General features: G+C 43.9%; 2 protein-coding genes across 4 annotated transcripts in view; one reads left to right on the top strand and one right to left on the bottom strand.

Moving 5' to 3' along the window:
* The window catches only part of FBXO7 (F-box protein 7), an 89527-nt gene that overhangs the window by 6660 nt on the left and 61809 nt on the right, over positions 1–21058 (top strand). The window lies entirely within an intron of this gene.
* Positions 1–21058, bottom strand: part of BPIFC (BPI fold containing family C) — a 54503-nt gene that overhangs the window by 5194 nt on the left and 28251 nt on the right. For both annotated transcript variants that reach the window (XM_031655951.1, NM_001168776.1), the window contains 5 exons: positions 20713–20889; positions 18783–18836; positions 17467–17637; positions 16451–16518; positions 362–404 (listed from right to left, as the gene is read on the bottom strand). In XM_031655951.1, the coding sequence (XP_031511811.1) occupies positions 362–404; positions 16451–16518; positions 17467–17637; positions 18783–18836; positions 20713–20889 (513 nt within the window). The remainder of the gene's footprint in view (positions 1–361; positions 405–16450; positions 16519–17466; positions 17638–18782; positions 18837–20712; positions 20890–21058) is intronic.

The raw sequence follows: 21058 nt of genomic DNA, 5'->3' as shown, positions 1-21058 counted from the left end.
AACTGTAGAGGATTATTTTAGTGAGAAAACAGGCATTCCCTGAGAATGCCTAATGTATAGTCTTACATATTTTACTAATATGAGCATTTTACTATATGAGCATTATACAGTGTCTCAACAGTCTTTTGAGTTTTTAGAAAAGTATTTCTGCATAAATAAAAGTAAACTGTAGAGTTCCTCTCTTGAATGGTTAATGGACTCAATTGATGAGTAGCTGCATACAGAATTTCAAAGTCAAGTCCTACAATTATGCAGAAATCAAGGACTCTGAGGCAGAGAAAACAATTAACTTGGTATTATATATAGTAGGAGAATCCTTGCTCTTCCAGTGTCTGGTAACCCCAAGAACTCAGATTCCTACCTCAATATTGCTGCGATTGGACTCTGGCAAAGCAAGGCGGAATCTAAAAGAAAACAAGAAAAGTTTAAAGGGGGGTAGATTTAAAAACAACAGCCATAGTAGAAAGAAACCAAAAAGTAAAAGGATATTTTCAGCTCAAAAGTCACTGTAAAAAAAAACACACAAGGCCGAGCATGGTGGCCCACGCCTGTACTTCCAGCACTTTGGGAGGCCAAGGCGGGCACATCACTTGAGGTCAGGAATTTGAGACCAGCCTGGCCAACATGGTGAAACTCTGACTCTACTAAAAAAATGTAAAAATTAGCTGGGCATGGTGGCATGCGCCTATAGTCCCAGCTACTTGGAAGGCTGAAGCAGAAGAATTGCTTGAACCCAGGAGGTGGAGGCTACAGTGAGCCAAGATCACACCACTGCACTCTAGCCTGGGTATCAGAGTGAGACCCTGTCAAAAAAAAAAATAATAGACAAAAATAAAACACACACACACAAATAAAATTGAGAAGGCATCGAGTTCTATTACATCTTCTACCCCTATATTTTGCTGCTTAAGAAGCAGATCAGGAATAGCTTAGGACTTGGATTTGTAACCAGGGTGGGTTCCCCAAGTGCATTTGCTATATGGGTCTTAATTTTGGCAACTTGGAATGTAGAACAATCTTAAGAAACAGTTTTCAGGTCTTCTGGCTCTGAACTCAGCCTTGTCACTTCCCTGAGCCCTTGTAATCCCAATCTACTTGACGCTAAATCCTGTGACCAGTCTAGGCCACACCCCTCAGAAAGCCACATTACTCACACCATTTTTTTAGCTGTTCAATCGTTGCACATAAGGGAAGCATTAGCTAAGAAAGCTATCTGATGTGAAAGGTACAGTGTAATTGTCAGTAACCCCATTTCTGCCTCTTTTTAACTCTGTAGATTTACTTAATCTCTCTGGATCTTAATTTTCTCAACTATGAAATATGAATAAGAATATGTGAAATGACTATAGTTAATAATAATGTATAGTTTCAAATAGCTAGAGGGAAGATAGAACACCTTCAACACAAATAAATAACAAATTGTTTGAGATAATAGACACGCTAATTGCCTTGATCTGATCACTATACATATTGATACATATTGAAAATCACTAGGTACTCCATGAATATGTAAAATTATGACATGTCCATTAAACGATACAATTAAAAAAGAACAATACCTGCCTCACAGGGCTGTAGTGAAAATTGAATGAAATGATGCACATAAGATGCCTAGAACTGTGCCTGGCATATCCTTATCACTCTAAATATGAGCCACTTTTATTAGGAAGAGAAATGCTAACAGTTAGAACAGCACATAATGTCCTTGATGTTCTTTTTCAAATATCAACAAAGCACTTGCTGTAGGTCCAAGTAGAAGGGAGTCCTCCCCCCTGACCCCTCTCCCAGCTTGGTAAGGCTGAGTGACAGCGTGTCCTGTTGCTTGATATTTTATGGGAATTTTCATAAGGAAACTCAAGGCCAATGTTGTCTGTTTCCCAGTTTTGCCAAGAGCTGATCCATAAGTAGTCCTCCCAATATACACACTTGATTTTTCTATGCAATAATAATAGTACTATGAAGAAATAATAATGAATAGAAAAGACTCCTTCATTTTGCAAATGGAGAAACTGAGGGTCAAAGAGGAGAAATATTAATGGCAGATTTGTTACTGGGACTTGGATCTCTTGATGCCCATCCCGGAGCTCTCTTTTTCATATCTTGCTTTTCTTCTTAGCTTTCTATGGCTCACTTTTGCACAGGTCTAGAGCCCTACTTCTGCATCAGCCTTCTAACAAATCTCCCTGTTTCCACTCTTGACCCTCTCCAATCCATCTTCTACACCATCCCCAGGGGGAGCTATGTTCCAGGCATGTCTAATGGAGACACTCTCCTGATCAAAATTCTTTAATGACTTGTGATAATGTAAGTGTCTTGAGGGTAGAGATTTTATCTGTTTTGTCTAGAACAGTTCCAGGCTGCATAAGTATTCGTAAGTAAATGAATGCTGTTAATACTAATTAACATTATGTAGTGCTGCGATAAAGTCCAAGTCACTTATATGGCACATGAGCCTTCCTATACCTTGGCTCCCAGTTGCTTCTCTGCTCTCATCTCTTCATTCTCTACTTTGAATTTTATCCTCATTAACTCTGAACTGCTCAGTGCTATGCTGTTTTATTCATCAGGTGCCATATAGACCTGAGGTTTAAAAAAAGGTATTGGCTTCAAAACATATACCAAAAAATCCTGAAAAATTAACATCAGTACATGCCTACAAAAGGTAACATTATGGCCACGAGTCACGCAACTCAACCCCATCATAGTTAAATATAATTTATATTTAATGTGAACTGTATTTGAATAAATGCAATATATCTTCTGCTGGAGTCTCCATTCATTAGAGGGACTAGGCCAAAGAAGATCTTAACAACTGTGGGTATTTCTGTGCACATTTTATGATATTTCTGTCCTCTGTGCCTTTGCACATGATGTTCTCTTTTTATGGACTTCCCCCTTTCCCTTTCTCTTTGACCAGGTAACTTTTTTTTTTTTTTTTTTTTTTTTGACAGAGTCTCGCTCTATCAACCAGGCTGGAATGCGGTGGTGCAATCTCAGCTCATTGCAGCCTCTGCCTCTTGGGCTCAGGCTCAGGCAATCGCAATCCTCCTGCCTCAGCCTCCCAGGTAGCTTTGACTACAGTTGTGTGCCACCATGCATGGCTAAGTTTTGTATTTTTTGTAGAGACAAGGTTTCACCATGTTGCCTGGGCTGGTCTTGAACTCCTGGACTCAAGTGACTCTCCCACCTCATCCTCCCAAAGTGCTGGGATTACAGGCATGAGCCACCACTCCTGGCCCTGGGTGAACTCTTTTTAATTCTTAAGATTTAACTCAGGGTTACCTCCTCTAAGAATCTTTCTGGGCTGGGCACGGTGGCTCAAGCCTGTAATCCCAGCACTTTGGGAGGCCGAGGTGGGTGGATCACGAGGTCAGGAGATCGAGACCATCCTGGCTAACACAGTGAAACCCCGTCTCTACTAAAAATACAAAAAAATTAGCTGGGCGTGGTGGCGGACGCCTGTAGTCCCAGCTACTCTGGAGGCTGAGGCAGGAGAATGGCGTGAACCCAGGAGGCGGAGCTTGCAGTGAGCCGAGATTGCGCCACCGCGCTCCAGCCTGGGCGACTGAGCAAGACTCCGTCTCAAAAAAGAAAAAAAAAAAAAAGAATCTTTCTGTTACTGCATTTAAAGAGCGGATATTCACAGTAGAGGTAAGATAGCTCTTGCTCAGCCAGTATCATGTTTGTATCAATTAGGCTTTGAGATTGCTTCAGAGTGATAACTGAGAATCAAAAAGAGACACAGGTCTGGCAAAGAACAGAAAGACTATCAGTGGCATGGAGGCTCAAACTGATTGCCTTGGAAAATGAGCACCAGAATCTGTAGGGCATCCTTGAGGGCAGTTCTGAGGAAATGTGAGGGGACTCCTCCTTCTGGTTACACCACCTTTTATCATGGGCAAACCTATTCCAGTTTAGAAATTAGCCTACACCTGTGAGTTTCCTTTCATTTCTTTCATCCCAAGTCCAAGCCATGCCTGGCCACCCCAAGACCGCCTGCTATGGGTGAGCTTGTCAGGGATTTTCTTTGAACCAGGCTATCCTTTCCTCCTATGGACATATTAATTCTGTCTCTTTCCTAGTTCTCTAGGCACACTTACCATTTTTGAGTACTGATGAACGATTTTCACTGAATGCAGAGAAAGAGGCAGAGCAAAGAGTAAACTCTCCCAGCACCCTGGGAGGCCAAGGCGGGCAGATCACTTGAGCCCGGGAGTTCAAGACCAGCCTGAGAAACATGGCAAAACCCCAGCTAAATTAAAAAAAAAAAAGTTAGTCAGGCCAGGTGTTGCATGCCTGTTGTCCCAGTTACTCAGAAGGCTGAGGTGGGAGGATTGCTTGAGCCTGAAAGGCCGAGGTTGCAGTGAGCCGAGATCACACCACTGCGCTTCAGACTGGATGACAGTGTGAGACCCTATCTCAAAAAAAAAAAAAAAAAAAAAAGGCAAACTGTCCTTGCCCCTGGCACTGAAAAACAGGGAAGCTCAACTCAGGCCACCAGGTGGCATCCAATTCCAGTCCTTTGACCTTTTAACCTCTGCCAGGTCCCTAAGCTATTACTTGAAGCCCTGCTACTGGGAACTGATTCTTACTGCAGAACCATGGAGTCACTGGGGAGGAAGGGAGCTCAAACAGCCCTACTTTGCAGACATGTAAAAGTGTAGCCGGCCCGGTGCAGTGGCTCGCACCTGTAATCCCAGCACTCTGGAAGTCTGAGGCGGGTGGATGACTTCAGCTCAGGAGTTCAAGACCACCTTGGGCAAGATGGTGAAACCCCGTCTCTACAAAAAAATTTAAAAATTAGCCCACTGTGCTGGTGTGAGCCTGTAGTCCCAGCTGCTTGCGGGCTGAGGCAGGAGAATTGTTTGAGCCCACGAGGTTGAGGCTGCAGTGATCCATATTTGCATCACTGCACTCCAGCCTGGGTGACAAAGTGAGACCCTCTCTCAAAAAACAAACAAACAAAAGCATAGTCTATTTTTACTGTGCACCATAAATATGTACAATTGCTATGTGTCTATTAAAACACAAAACTTAAAAAGTTTTATGGAAGATTTATTGCCCGGATTGAAATCAGAGCTAAAGTGCAAACTCTTAAGCATGGCGAAGGCCCTTCATGATCTGGGTGAATATAGGAAATATGACCTAATGGTAACCAAGTGTCAAGATTAAGCATCAAGATCAAGTGCCATGGCACTCACAGTGTTATTCCTCCAACTCTGTGTCCACGGCAGATGTTGAAAATCAATCCCACCACTCAGTACCCTTTGAACTTTTGTTTATGTCTTTGCCCCCTGACTCTGAACTCCGTAAGAGTAGAGATCCAGTCTTAATTATCTTTGTATTCTCAGGATTGAGAACTTGGTACATTTAGGCATTTAATGTTCACTTATTCATGGATTGAGTCATCCAGCAAATATTTATTATGTGTCAGTACTGGGACAGGTGCTAGAAATAGCAGCATTGTGAGCAAAACTAGACACAACCACTGTTCTCATGTAGCTTACAACCTAGTGGGGTGGCGGTTATTAATCAAATCATCCCACTAATTAAGGTTTAATTACAACTGAGATAAATGCTCTTAAGGAAATAAACAATTTCATGAAGTCAAAAGACAAAGAGGAACTTGATCTCATTTGGTAGATGTAGGAAGGTTTCCAGGGGAGGGCTGCTTGAGCTGAAATATGAAGGATGAGTAAGATTCAAAAGGCAAAATGGGGAAGGGAGTGGGGAGGGTTCCAGGCAGGGTTGCAAAAGTCTCAAGGAGGGAACTGATAGCTGGGAGAGCACAGCAGGGCGCTGCGAGAGGCAGACGAGACTGACCAGGCTCAGCGCCTCTGGTTGTGTTATGATTTTCATCTTTATCCTCAGAGCAAGAAATCCAATGAAGGTTTTTTAAGAAAGGAGATGATGTCTGTGTTTTGTAAAGATCACTCTGGCTGCAGCATGGAGAAAAGATCAGCAGGCCAAGGGGCTACCCAGGTGCTCATTCTGTGCTCAGGAAAAGTGCAAGGCAATGTGAAGAATTTAACCTCTATCTATGATCATGAGGGATGGCGAGAAGTCGTTTGTAGGAGGTGATTAGAGAACAACACAAAGCAACGTATACTCAGGTGCTTCTTCATAAGTTTATACACCACAGAGACTTGCTGCAGAGGCTCTAAAAAGGGTGTGAAGCCGGGCTCGGTGGCTCACGCCTGTAATCCCAGCACTTTGGGAGGCTGAGACGGGCGGATCACCTGAAGTCAGGAGTTTGAGACCAGCCTGGCCAACATGGCAAAACCCTGTCTCTACTAAAAATACAAAAATTAGTCAGGCATGGTGGCGCATGCGTGTAATCCCAGCTACTCGGGAGGCAGAGGCAGGAGAATTGCTTGAACCTGGGAGGTGGCGGTTGCAGTGAGCCGAGATCACACCACTGCACTCCAGTCTGGGTGACAGAGCAAGACTCCATTTCAAAAAAAAAGTGCAAAAAGATAAAGAAACCAGTGTAGGTTAGAGTTGTGTGTAGGTGTGTGTAAGCGTGCATGTGTGTGTGATATGAGGCATATCATGGGGGGAAAACAAGTTTCCCTTTGAGAGAAGACTCTGTAGACCTCTCTGGCATGCCCCTTGTCACCCGGTAGTGTTTCTCCCACCAGGCTGTGGACCTGGAAAATAGAAACCATTGTCCTTCTGTGTTAAAAACAGTGCAGAGCACATAATAGGTGTTCAGTAAATTCTTACTGGATGGATATGTGGATAAATGAGCAGACGAAGGACATGGGTTGGGGACTGTTTGTTGGAATTGGGGTCCCTTTGAAGGTGAGCCAGTCTAAAGCAGAATGTTCGTTTTAGTGAGCTGAGGAAGATAAGGTTGGCTGGCTTGAGAAGCAGGACCAGTTGATGAAGAGCTTGAAAACCTCAGGCTGTGGATTTAATCCAATGATGAAAAGTTTTAAGGGGAAGAATGTGTTGAACCCATTCCACCATTAAAGGACCCTCTTGATGAGTAAGAGTTATCCAATGTTTGAATTTCATTGTTTCCTGCAGCCTGGAAATTCTGGAAGAAGCTTCCATTTGGGATTTCCTCCTCTGACAGGGGCTACCCCACTGTGGCATTCTTCTGCCATGGCTTCAAGAGTAGCTTAGAGGAAGGGTGGAGCTGGGGGTCAACCCAGGTGCCAAGTCTGAGCTCCAATGGCTTGTTCATCATTGGGAAATGTTTATCTGCCCAAGCTTGAGGAGTATAGTTAGGTAGTGATTCCATCTGCTTGTAGTCAGTTATATTTGCATTCTCGGACTATGTTGCTTGGGAGGAGTTGTAGGGGGTGTGTGTGTGTGTGGTGTGCATGTGTGTTGATGGTGGAGTTCAATTTGGAATGTCCAAAGCCTCAATCAATGCAATGTCAAAAAAAAAAACAAACCTCCTAAGTTATAAATGGTCCAACAATAATGTACATCTGATTGCCTTGAGCTTTGCATGGGATTAAGAGGGTTAGAATTAAGTCATCTGGATGAAGACCAAGGGAACGTGTCATTTAACTTGGCCTCTGAAGTAATCTAAAACATGTCTACTATGTGGGCCAAACTGTACTGAGATTGCCTCCAAAGAGAAGTATGTTTGGAATAACTCTCAATTGTAGATAGAGCAGTGAGTCTGGTTTAAAACTCCACAGCTTTAAAAACCATCCTGACTTGTCATGTCTCTTGGGATCAATTTCTCCCGGTTATTTCGTCAAATTTTGATTTTAGAATGGGGAAAGAGAATGGAATACTAGTACTACTAGGAACAAATATTTCTTGATCAATGACTATATGCTGACTGTTGTGCTAAGTGATTTACATACATTATCTCATCCACCCATACAACAACCCTATGGAGGGGTGTTCTGTTTTGCTGATGAGGAAACTGATACGTAAAGAGGCTACGTAACTTGCCTAAGGTCACACAGGTAGCAAGTGGAAGAGGCAGAATTCAAATCCAGATATGCCTGACTCCAGACACTGTGCTTTTTTTTTTTTTTTTTTTTTTGACAGAGTATCACTCTGTCGCCCAAGCTGGAGTGCAGTGGCGCAATCTCCGCTCCCTGCAAGCACCGCCTCCCGGGTTCACGGTATTCTCCTGCCTCAGCCTCCTGAGTAGCTGGGACTACAGGCGCGTGTCACTACACCAGGCTAATGTTTTTGTATTTTTAGTAGAGACGGGGTTTCACCACATTGGCCAGGCTGGTCTCAAACTCCTGACCTCATGATCCACCTGCCTCTGCCTCCCAAAATGCTGGGATTACAGGCGTGAGCCACCACGCCTGGCCGAGACTGTGCTCTTAACTAGACATGCTCAAAGAGCTCAAGTGTGTTATTAGAATTCCTAGTTTTTTACTTTCTTTACCATTTTCTCCCCTTGATTCGTTGATATAATGAGAAAAGTGCTGTGTATTTTTTTTTGATTTCAGGACAACCAGTTTGAGTGTTTTCTCTTTCTTTTATCAATGCTGAATGTTGAAAAAGGGCATGCTGCCTGTTTCAATTTAGCATGACTCCATGCTCGTGGGTTTCCTCTTTCAAGCAAGGGTATTTATTTCCCGAATCTTTTTTTTTTTTTTTTTTTTTTTGAGACGGAGTCTCGCTCTGTGGCCCAGGCTGGAGTGCAGTGGCCGGATCTCGGTTCACTGCAAGCTCCGCCTCCCGGGTTCACGCCATTCTCCTGCCTCAGCCTCCCGAGTAGCTGGGACTACAGGCGCCCGCCACCTCGCCCGGCTAGTTTTTTGTATTTTTTTAGTAGAGACGGGGTTTCACCGTGTTAGCCAGGATGGTCTCAATCTCCCGACCTCGTGATCCGCCCGTCTCGGCCTCCCAAAGTGCTGGGATTACAGGCTTGAGCCACCGCGCCCGGCCTATTTCCCGAATCTTAAGTCTTCTTTTCTTTCTTTCTTTTTCTTTTTTTTTTTTGAGACACAGTTTTGCTCTTGTCACCCAGGCTGGAGTGCAATGGCACGATCTCGGCTCACTGCAACCTCTGCTTCCTGAGTTCAAGCGATTCAACTGCCTCAGCCTCCCGAGTAGCTGGGATTACAGGCATGCACCACCACGCCCAGCTAATTTTTGTATTATTAGTAGAGACAGGGTTTCATCATGTTGGCCAGGCTGGTGTTGAACTCCTGACCTCAGGTGATCCACCTGCCTCGGCCTCCCAAAGTGCTGAAATTATAGGCGTGAGCCACCGCACTTGGCCTTAAGTCTTATTTTTTTTCTTTCTCTCTTTTCTTTTCTTTTTCTTTCTTTCTTTTTTTCTTTTTTCTTTTTTTTTTTCTTTGAGATGGAGTCTTGCTCTGTCACCCAGGCCGGAGTGCAGTGGTGCAATCTTGGCTCACTACAAGCTCTGCCTTCCGGGTTCACACCGTTCTCCTGCCTCAGCCTCCTGAGTAGCTGGGACTACAGGTGCCTGCCACCATGCCCGCCTAATTTTTTTTTTGTATTTTTAGTAGAGACAGGGTTTCACCATGTTAACCAGGATGGTCTCGATCTCCTGACCTCGTGATTCCCCGCCTCGGCCTCCCAAAGTGCCGGGATTACAGGCATGAGCCACCGCGCCTGGCCTTAAGTCTTATTTTCTAAGTTGTAGCTCTTCACTACATCAAAGGCAGTATACTGTGGTAAGTAAACACTCACGGTTTTCAAAGTGGACTCACCCAGGTTCAAGTTCTGGCTCAGCCATTCAATAGCTCTGTGACCCTGAGTAAGTTATTTAATCTCTACAAACTATAAAGTGGGGATAATAGTACCTACCTCTAGGACCGTTCATTTAATCAACTGACATTTATTGAGCACTGTGTCAGGCCCTGGAGACACAGAGTTGGAAGATTTAAATGAAATAATACAAGTGTTGGGCTTGGCACGGGGCCTAGTAGACGATAAAGACCCAATAATAAAGAATAGTCATGAATTATGCAAAAAAAGACTATTTCTCTCTTAGCGCTCCATGGGCAGGATACAGGGGAGTGAGGCATGTTCTGAATCGGGGGACTCTGGAAATGATCTGGTACCACTGAGCACCTCCTTGTCCTGGCTGAGGCTAACTCTAAATTTGAAATCATAGTCAAAGCCAACAGCTAAGAAATAGTCATTTTTTGGTACAGTTCATGACTATTCTTTTTTTTTCTTCTTCTTCTTTTTTGAGACGGAGTCTCGTTCTGTCGCCCAGGCTGGAGTGCAGTGGTGCGATCTCGGCTCACTGCAAGCTCTGCCTCCCGGGTTCACGCCATTCTCCTGCCTCAGTCTCCTGAGTAGCTCGGACTACAGGCACCCGCCACCACGCCCGGCTAATTTTTTTTTTTTTTTTTTTTTTGTATTTTTAATAGAGACAGGGTTTCACTGTGTTTGCCAGGATGGTCTCAGTCTTCTGACCTCGTGATCTGTGCGCCTCAGCCTCCCAAAGTGCTGGGATTACAGGCGTGAGCCACCGCGCCCAGCCTACTCTTCTTTATTATTGGGTGTTTACCATCTCCTAGGTCCCATGCCAAGCCCAGTGCCTCTGTTATTTCATTTAAACCTTACAACTCCGTGTCTCCAGGACCTGCCACAGTGCTCAGAAATGGTCAATAGATTAAATGAATGGTCCTGGAGGTAGGTCCTATCCTCGTTTTATACTTTACGGAGGTTAAATAACTTATGCAAGATCACAGAGCTATTGAATGGCTACCACACACTTTACCTATATTAACTCTCATACTTCTCACAGCCTTCTCCCGAAGTAGGCTTTATTACACCATTTTACAGAGAAGGAAACAGAGTCCAAGAGAGGTTAAGAAACTTGCCTGAGATGCCACAGCTAATTAGTGGCAGCGCTGGGATCAGAACCAGACCAGCCAGTCTGACTCCAAAGCCTGTGATCCTACGGTCTGTCTAGACCACCAGCACTGGGTTTGTCTCTGATTTCTCTATTTTCTATCTATGCAGCCAGCCCCGAGCAGCTCCAGGAAGAGGCACATTCAGGCAGGGGATAGTTAGAAAGGCCATGTTGTCATTGTTTTGGGGAGAGTAATTTGGAGCCCTCATGTTCCCTGGTTCTTCTCAGGAATGTTCCACAATCCCCACCCACTTGATCCTTTTCCTGCTGCGTCTCTCTGACATCACCCAAGACCAAACCAGCTCATCCTGAAAAGCTTGGGGAGCCCAGGAGTGGAGGAGCCAGTTGGGGCAGCCTGCATGGGAGGCAGGGCTAGGGATCCTACTGCCAGAGCCCAGGGCTGTCATTTCAACACAGCCCTGACTCCTCTGCAAAATCTTGCCTCCTGGTTTGGCTGCTTTAAACCCAGCCCACCTGCCTTGCCCCAGCCTACTCACTGCCTGAGGTTTGCTGTAACACCCAATGCAGGAGCCAACCTCACTTGTGCTTGGAAGGCCCCTGTGCTTGGTTTAATGCCCTGACATCTCCATCTTGAAATTCTTGGCCGGGCACGGTGGCTCACACCTGTAATCCCTGCACTTTGGGAGGCCGAGGAGGGCGGATCACGTGAGGTCATGAGTTTGAGACCAGCCTGGCCAACATGGTAAAACCCCATCTTTACTAAAAATACAAAAATTAGCCGGGTGTGGTGGCGTGCGCCTGTAATCCCAGCCATCCAGGAGGCCAAGGCAGGAGAATCACCGGAACCTGGGGGGCAGAGGCTGCAGTGAGCCGAGATCGTGCCACTGCACTCCAGCCCGGGTGACAGAGCAAGACTCTTGTCTCAAAAAAAAAAAAAAGACATTCTTAATCCTTTTGAAAAGAGGCTCTGCATTTTCATTTTGCACTGCGGCCTGCAAATTATGTAGCCAGTCCTGCTCAGACCCAGCAAAGGCATCAGAACACCAGAAGCCTGCCCAGCAGAGAATCTCCAGGAGACTGCTGGGCAATAGACCACAAGCCAGGGGTCCTAATTTCAGGGTTCACATTCATGAGGTCAAAGAACTCTGTGGACTGCAGGAAGCCAAGAGAATGAATTCACACATTTCCAGGATAATGTAAATTTATCGGCTTAAAACAGTTTTTTCAGTTACTCTCATAAATAAACATAACAGCCATTGAACGTGCTGTTGCTTACTAGTATTACAGAAACATAAGAGATAAGGATCAGTTTGATTTAAGCAGAAAAGTGAACCTGGTCTCCATGTTTCTTAAAATCTTTTGCACCTTCTTGCCACAAGCCTGAAGTTGAATCACAATTAAATCCTTCCTTGAGATTCTGCCAGTAAACCAGACACCTGCTCAGATGTAAGTGTTGTTTCTATCTTCTCTAGGAACCTTCTGCCTCAATTAGCAGCCCTGCCCCTGTGCCCCGCCCCGCATCACTCCCCATTTCCAGCCTTTGCTTTCCTCCTGGTCCTTTCCTCTTTGTTTTCCAACAGACTGAGCATCGCAGTCCCAATGCTCAAGCAATGCTATCCACATTCTCTCCTTGCTTCCTCTCATGGCCAATCTCAGATGCTGCCAAGTTCTCACCTTTGGTTCCTTCCTCCCTCACCCTCCTGCTCTCTGGCTTTCATCCTCAGTATTAGAACTGCCAAATATCACACCTGTAATTCCAGCACTTTGGGAGGCCAAGGTGGGCGGATCACAAGGTCAAGAGATCAAGACCATCCTGGCCAACATGGTGAAACCCCATCTCTACTAAAAATACAAAAATTATCTGGGCATGGTGGTGTGCACCTGTAGTCCCAGCTACTCGGGCTGAGGCAGGAGAATCACTTGAACCTGGGAGGCAGAGGTTGCAATGAGCCGAGATCACGCCACTGCACTCCAGCCTGGGTGACAGAGCGAGATTCCGTCTCAAAAAACAAAACAAAACAAAACAAAAAAGAACTGCCAAATAAAGATCACTCTTCATGGTTCAGAGTTTCATCAGCCTGATTCCCTAGAAATAGGGCCACTTCATGCCTTCTGGAGGCCTGAGGCACTTTTGTCTTTGGGGGCCTTTCTTCTGTTAAAAAAATATTGAAAATTATATTTTATAACTCTTTTGGTATAAAGATAAGTATGCTCAAGTCTAAATTGTATTCATTTTTTTAAAATTCTTGTTGTTAAATATATTAAAACATTTTCATGTGTGGTTTTTTTTTTTTTTTTGGACAGGGTTTTGCTCTGTTGCTTAGGCTGAGATCATAGCTCACTGTAGCCTCGACCCCCTGGGCTCAAGCAATCCTCTCACCTTGGCCTCCCAAAGTGCGTGTGCCACCCTGCCCGGTCTTTCGTGGGCTTTTTAAAGTATTGTAGCTCTAGGCACTGTGCCTATTGTGCCTAAGAGAAGCTAATGAAGAAGTCAGGATTGCTTTGAAGGGCTTGGTAAATGTGAGTAAAGCCTTCATAAAAGCTTTTCTCTCTGGGAAACCATACTGGCTTTTTTTTTTTTTTTTTTTTTTAAAGTTGTATTTCCGGGCGTGGTGGCTCATACCTGTAATCCCAGCACTTTGGGAGGCCGAAGCCAACGGATCGCCTGCGGTCAGGAGTTCAAGACCAGCCTGGACAACATGGTGAAACTCCATCTCTATTAAAAATATTAAAATTAGCCAGGCTTGGTGGCAGATGCCTGTAATCCCAGCTACTCGGTGGGCTGAGGCAGGAGAATCCCTTGAACCTGGGAGGCGGAGGTTGTAGTGAGCCGAGATTGCACCACTGCACTCCAGCCTAGGTGACAGAGTAGCATGCTGTCTCAAAAATAAATAAATAAATAAATAAAATTGTATTCCTTTTGTTGGAAAAGCACTATAATTACAAAGAAAATTTTAATGAAGCCCAGGCGCGGTGGCTCACGCCTATAATCCCAACACTTTGGGAGGTCGAGGCAGGCAGATCACAAGGTCAGGAGTTGGAGACCATCCTGGCTAACACAGTGAAACCCTGTCTCTACTAAAAATACAAAAAAATTAGCTGGGCGTGGTGGCGGGCGCCTGTAGTCCCAGCTACTCAGGAGGCTGAGGCAGCAGAATGACGTGAACCCAGGAGGCAGAGCTTGCAGTGAGCCAAGATCACACCACTGCACTCCAGCCTGGGCAACAGAGCGAGACTCCATCTCAAAAAAAAAAAAAAAAAAAGAAAATTTTTTAAAAGAACCTCTCATAATCTCATATCCTAACACAACTTTTCATTTTTGTGATTCACTTCCTTGTCCAGATGCAAAGCAATTTCCCTCTTCCAGATGCAAAGCTATTTTACACAAATAATGGCTGTTGTGTTTGTGCAGTTTTGTATTCTGTGTTTTCCATTTAATATAATTTTATTGAAAACATTTTCCATTTTCCATGGTTTTTTTTTTTTTTTGAGATGAAGTCTCACTCTGTTGCCCAGGCTGGAATGCAGTGGCACAATCTCAGCCCACCACAACCTCCACCTCCTGGCTTCGAGTGATTCTCCTGCCTCAGCCTCCCAAGTAGCTGGGACTACAGGCGTGTGCCACCATGCCCGACTAATTTTTGTATTTTCTTTTTTTTTTTTTTGAGACGGCGTCTCGCTCTGCCACCCAGGCTGGGGTGCAGTGGCCGGATCTCAGCTCACTGCAAGCTCCGCCTCCCGGGTTTACGCCATTCTCCTGCCTCAGCCTCCTGAGTAGCTGGGACTACAGGCGCCCGCCACCTCGCCCGGCTAGTTTTTTGTATTTTTTAGTAGAGACGGGGTTTCACCGTGTTAGCCAGGATGGTCTCGATCTCCTGACCTCGTGATCCGCCCGTCTCGGCCTCCCAAAGTGCTGGGATTATAGGCTTGAGCCACCGCGCCCGGCCAATTTTTGTATTTTCAGTAGAGACGGGGTTTCACTATGTTGCCCAGGCTGGTCTCGAACTCCTGACCTCGTGATCTGCCTGCCTCGTCCTCCCGAAGTGCTGGAGTTACAGGCGTGAACCACCGCACCTGGCCATTTTCCATGTTTCCACAATAGTCTTCATAACTACCACGTTGACTTGTGATTGATTTACTCCCCGTCTGCTGGTTTCTCAGATCTTTTCTGACTCTGCTTACGTCTGTTTCATTGCTTCCTTTTCTTCCTTGCATACATTTAGTCTGGGCCACCTGATCTTTCTGTAAATTCTCCCCCCAGGTAGTCTGATGGATGACTTCAACTTCCAGCTTTATAGGCCTGAGGAAAATGGGCTTTGCAGATGGTTCTGCCGAATGGCATTTCGTGTTCAGTGATCTACGTATGTGGCCTGCACATGGCCTTTCACCGGGCGTCACATGCATTTGACAGGCAGGCAGGCCACGGGGCAGATCTTGTTAAATTCTACATTCTAGCAATGGGATCAGATGGTCAGTCTGAAGATACCTTAGGCATGATCCAGTTCAGCTTCCTTATTTACAGATAAGATAAAGATCTTTACAGGAAACTGAGGCTCAAGGAGGTTAACAGACTTGATCAGGGTCATAGATCCTGTGAGTAAGAACTGGAAACTTGGTTCCTTAACTCCCAAAGCTTTATGCTCTTTCCTCACTAGCATGCTCTATGAATTTGATAAGGAAGAACTGTAGTTTATATTGCTGTACCATTAGAATGTACACTTCTATTACAGAATTATATGTATATATTCTTTGTATGTTTATATAAAATTAATAAAAATAAAATATAGGAAATATATTTTATATATTTATATAAAACATTTTATAAAATATATTGTTTTATATATAGTATATAAAATATGTTTATTAAATATGTAATATTTTATGTACTTTAATTTATGTAGGTATATAAAATATACAATATAAAATATATGAGATATATATATATTTTTTGAGAGACAAGGTCTCATTCTATTGCTCGTGTTAGAGTGCAGTGGCATGATCATAGCTTAGTGTAATCTCAAACTCCTGGGCTCAAGCAATTCTCCCCTCCTCAGCTTCCTGAGTAGTTGGGATTACAGGGGTGCGCCACCATGTCTAGCTAATTTTTAAAAAAGCTTTCGTAGAGATGAGGTCTCACTTTGTTACCCAGGCTGGTCTCAAACTCCTGGCCTCAAGTGATCCTCCCACCTTGGCCTCCCAAATTGCTGGGATTACAGGTAAGAGCCTGTAAGATGGCACCTGGACATATTACACAATTATATTTGTAATTATTTTGTTCCCTATTTTATTTTTATGTTACTGTAATGGAAAAAAGAAAAGCTTGACAGTACAATTTTTAGTAAAGTACATACTTCAAAGTCATCTGGCCCATTACAGGAGAGGTGCTTAACTGACTCATGTTCACACGATGGTTAACTTCACTTTTTTTCTTTTTTCTTTTCTTTTTTTTGAGACAGAGTCTCACTGTCACCCAGACTGGAGTGCAGTGGCGTGATCTTGCCTCACTGCAACCTCTGCCTCCCAGCTTCAAGTGATTCTCCTGCCTCAGCCACCTGAGCAGCTGGGATTACAGATCACTTGTTTTTTTATGGTCATTTTGTCTCTGGTCAGTTGACTCATTTATTACTAAGGTGTCCCAACAGTCAAATTGATCGATCTTACCTGTTCAGAGACAAGGAGCAGACCAGTCTTTGTCCCAAAATAACCAGGCCAACACTGGTACTAGCAACCTATAGACAATAAAAGCATTTATTATTAAGATGAGAGAGTGTCAATTTTGGCCACCAATATAATTTCCAATAGTTGAAACATTATAAGCCCAACTTTCCCTCTTAGTCTAAAGACATTGAAAATCTAAAAGACATTGGGAATAAATATCTCTGAAAATCCTGTCTTGTAAGTTAGGGAAGCTACCTGCAAAGACTTTTTGTTTGATGATCTCCTTTGATTTATTTTTTTTCTCCTAATCTCTCTTCTCTATGTACGTGTGTGTGTGCCTATGTGTGTATGACATTTTTGTTAGGTTTATTATATCCTTCTATCAGATTGCATTTGGCCTTCATTTGCTCAAGTAAAAATGAATTCTACCTTGATTGACTTATTTAGATTAAAAAAAAGGAATTCCAGCTCTCCATGTAACTGAGGTAGGTGGTGGAAAGAGTGTGCATGAAGTAGAGACTGGAAAGAGATTTTACAATGTATGAGAGTGTGAGTGCTGGCCTCCCATCCTGCCACACATACCCTTCCCTCAACTCCAACCTCACTGAGACAGGGTCTTACCCTGTTGCCCAGACTGGAGTGCAGTGGTGCAATCATAGCTCACTGTAGCCTCAAACTCCTGGGTTCAGAGCCACACTTCCACCTCAGCCTCCCGAGTAACTAGGACAACAGGTGCACGACGCCACCACACCTGGCTAAACAATTTTTTTTTTGTAGAGATGAGGTCTTGCTATGTTGCCCGGGCTGGTCTCTAACTCCTGGCCTCAAGCAATCTTCCTGCTTTGGCCTCCCAAGACACTGGGATTATAGGCATGAGCCATCGCGTCCAGCCTCCATCCTCACTCTTAATCAATGGAGCATCCCCACCCTCTTCGAACATTTCAAAGCTACTGGCCAACAGTCCACAGCAGGAGCAGGATTGGCATCTACAGGCTGCTCCACTGTCTCCCCAGACTTACGAAGTCCATGGAAACGATGGTTTCAACTGTGGAGTTCTTGGGTTGGGTGAGCATCATGATGGAGGCAGGGATGTCCAGGGTGAAGTTGCCTGGTTGTAGATTGATCACGGGAGGCTCTGTGGCCATTATCCTCACCATGAAGGGCTGGGACAAGATGTAGATCTCTGCAATCTGCCCACATTCCAATAAAGAAAGAAAGATTGTGAGACGTGAGTTGATGAAGGGAAATCACAAGGTTAGGACGGCTTGTGGTGACTAAATCTTACATCGTGCAGTTTTAATAGAAAAACAGCTCTTTAATAATCATAATCACACACACAAATCAAACGATGATAACAGTTGGCAGTTACTGAACATAAGACTTGATACTACCCACCGTGCCAGGGGCTTTATGTATTACCACATTGAATCTTCAGAAAATCCCTGTGAGGCAGATTCTATCAGCATCCCTGTTTCATAGTGGAGAATGTGAGTCTTACAGAGGTTAAATGATGTTCTCAAGGTTCTAGGGGAATAAGTGGTAGAATTGGGATTCAAATCTAGGTCTGGGCTGGGCACAGTGGCTCACACCTGTAATCCTAGCACTTTGGGAGGCTGACATGGGTGGATCACGTGAGCCCTGGAGTTTGAGACCAACCAGGGCAACATGGAGAAATCATGCCTCTACAAAAAATAGAAAAAATAGCTGGGCGTAGTGGCTTGTGCCTGTAGTCCCAGCTACTCGGGAGGCTGAGGTGGGAGGATCACTTGAGCCGGGGAGGCGGATATTGCAGTGAACCAAGATCGTGCCACTGCACTCCAGCCTGGATGACAGAGCGAGACCCTGTCTCAAAAAACAAGCAAACAAAAACAAATCTAGGTCTGTCTGACTCAAGATCCTTGCTCCAAAACCAAGATGCTACATGAACATCTCTTTGCCCTCAAGGGCAATTCCTAGCCCGTAGGTTCATTATGTTCAATACTTAGTGTGCTACGAAGGCACAATATTAACGGTTGCTTTACTACAGTTACAAGTGTTGGGACTAATCCTTCATTTAAGAATCGAATCCTTCATTTACACTAATAAATCCTTTATTTAAACTAATTATTTCAAGTGTGGTGGAATATTGTGGAAGACTATACTCTAACTTGTATGTTAATTGCACTTTAAACTGTACTGTTCAGTAAATATTCGTGGATAGTTGATTAAGAGAAAAAACTCCCAATAAGAGACAGAGGGACTTATCCAAAAAGGAATACATAGAACCCACAAGTCTTCCAGAAGTAATTGCAATGGAGCCAAATACACTATCAAGACTCAAACCCCGGGCACTTACCCGGGAGAGCACATTGCCAAGGCCTTGAGAGTTTTGAACAAAATGGTTGGAAATCTGGAAAATAAAGTCCATTGTGTCACTGTTAGGATTTTACCTGGATTGTCTTTTCAGGGAAAATGTAGTGTTCCCTACAATTTTATGAATTGTGAAGCTGTTACACCATAAAATATTCAGTGTTTAAAGGCGACCTATCATTTTATAGCCCAATCATAGGGAATCCGAAGTTCAGAGAAGTAAAGTGACTTGCCCAAGGTCACACAGGAAGTTATATTTCTTTTAACTCTGGGAACAATACAGTCTATTGTTAATAACTGTAGAATATTTACACATGGATTGTATGTATATAGCACAAAAACTTTTATTTTGATATATATTACAATCTATGTGTACATATTCTTTATATATATTACATTCTATCTGTGTGTACATATTCTTTATATATATTACAATCTATGTGTACATATTCTTTATTTATATATATATTACAATCTATGTGTACATATTCTACAGTCATTAACAATAAGCCTTGTGTTATTGTTCTCACTTTTAGGGATTACTGAGATACCAGATGCTTAAGGAATTTACATTCACAGATGAATGATTTTCAAGTCTGCAGCTAGAAGTGTCTAATTGTCAGCATCGTAAGGTAGCTGCCATACTTACCATTCTAAACATAAGCTTTATATCTACTTGTATAATTAAGACATATAGAATGAGAAGATTCAAAAAGAGATGCTCAATAAAAGGTTTTGGTTGGCTGGCTAGAGATAGTGCTGTCATTATAAAACGGAGGTGCGCGGCCGGGCGCGGTGGCTCAAGCCTGTAATCCCAGCACTTTGGGAGGCCGAGGCGGGTGGATCACGAGGTCAGGAGATCGAGACCATCCTGGCTAACATGGTGAAACCCCGTCTCTACTAAAAATACAAAAAACTAGCCGGGCGTGGTGGCGGGCGCCTGTAGTCCCAGCTACTCGGAGGCTGAGGCGGGAGAATGGCGTGAACCCGGGAGGTGGAGCTTGCAATGAGCCGAGATCTGGCCACTGCACTCCAGCCTGGGCGACAGAGCGAGACTCCGTCTCAAAAAAAAAAAAAAAAACGGAGGTGCATGACAGAGAATCAATGAATATCTGTATTATTACTAATCATTGCAGATAAACCAGCTGTAATTACAACCAGGGTAACTCTTTATGTTAGCATAATACAGGAAATAATGACGATGATGATGAGCAACAGTTATATCGCACTTATTCTGTGTTGGGGATTGGTCTGAATGCTTGACACATATTTAAATTTTTTAATGCCCATATCAACTCTGTGAGTATGGAACTATTATTATCTGCCTTTTCCAGATGAAGACATTCTGGCACATAGAAGTTATATAAATTGAAATGACCTCTAAGGTCACAGGCAATACATGATGGAAAGGGGTCTTGGTATTATCTGAGATGAATCTAGTACAGTGGTGAGTGGTGAGGTATCATGAACAAACAAAGGTAGCAGAACTGGAAACTTGACAACTCACCAGCGAATACAGGTCGAACATCCCTAATCTGAGTATCTGAAATTCAAAGTGCCCCAAAATCCAACTATTAAATGCCGACATGATACACAAAGGAAATGCTTATTGGAGCATTTTCGATTTTGGATTTTCAGATTAGGGCTGCTCAGCCAGTAAGTATATATAATGCAAATATCGCAAAATCTGACAAAATCTGAAATCCAGAACACTCTGGTCCCAAGCATTTTGGATAAGGGATGCTCAGCCCATAACCGTGTTCATTCCACAATTCCTTCATTCCTCCACTGTCTTACTGAGAGTGACAACCCAGGAATCGAAATTATGGCGTAAAAGTCCTATAACAGGATACTTATAAAAAGGCTGAATCCTCCAATGAGGATGACCATTGACATCCTCAGTTAACTCTCCTCACCTCTTTGGTGGAGAGAGTGACATTGAAAGCCCCAGCTGTGAAATAAGCAAAGGACGCAGATTTAAAGAAATACTCGGCGATTCCAATGTAGAGCATGGAGTTGCTGCGTTCTGGGAGCACAAAAGGAACTGGTGAGAAGGGTGGGTCGGCGAGGTTTTCCAGTGGGTAGAATACGCCCTGTGGGAAAACAGAGAGAAAGACCAGTGTATCGGGTCAAAACTCAAATTCTAAGAAGGCTAAGAAGGTGGACCCTCTGAAATAGAACAAGAATTCCAGAAGCTCGGGCCGGGCGCAGTAGCTCACGCCTGTAATCCCAGCACTTTGGGAGGCTGAGGCAGGTGGATCA

Source organism: Papio anubis, chromosome 16 (genome assembly GCF_008728515.1).
Source record: "Papio anubis isolate 15944 chromosome 16, Panubis1.0, whole genome shotgun sequence".
Taxonomy (NCBI): domain Eukaryota; kingdom Metazoa; phylum Chordata; class Mammalia; order Primates; family Cercopithecidae; genus Papio; species Papio anubis.
The sequence above is the reverse complement of the archived record's forward strand: the minus strand, read 5'-3'. Positions and strand labels throughout refer to the sequence as shown.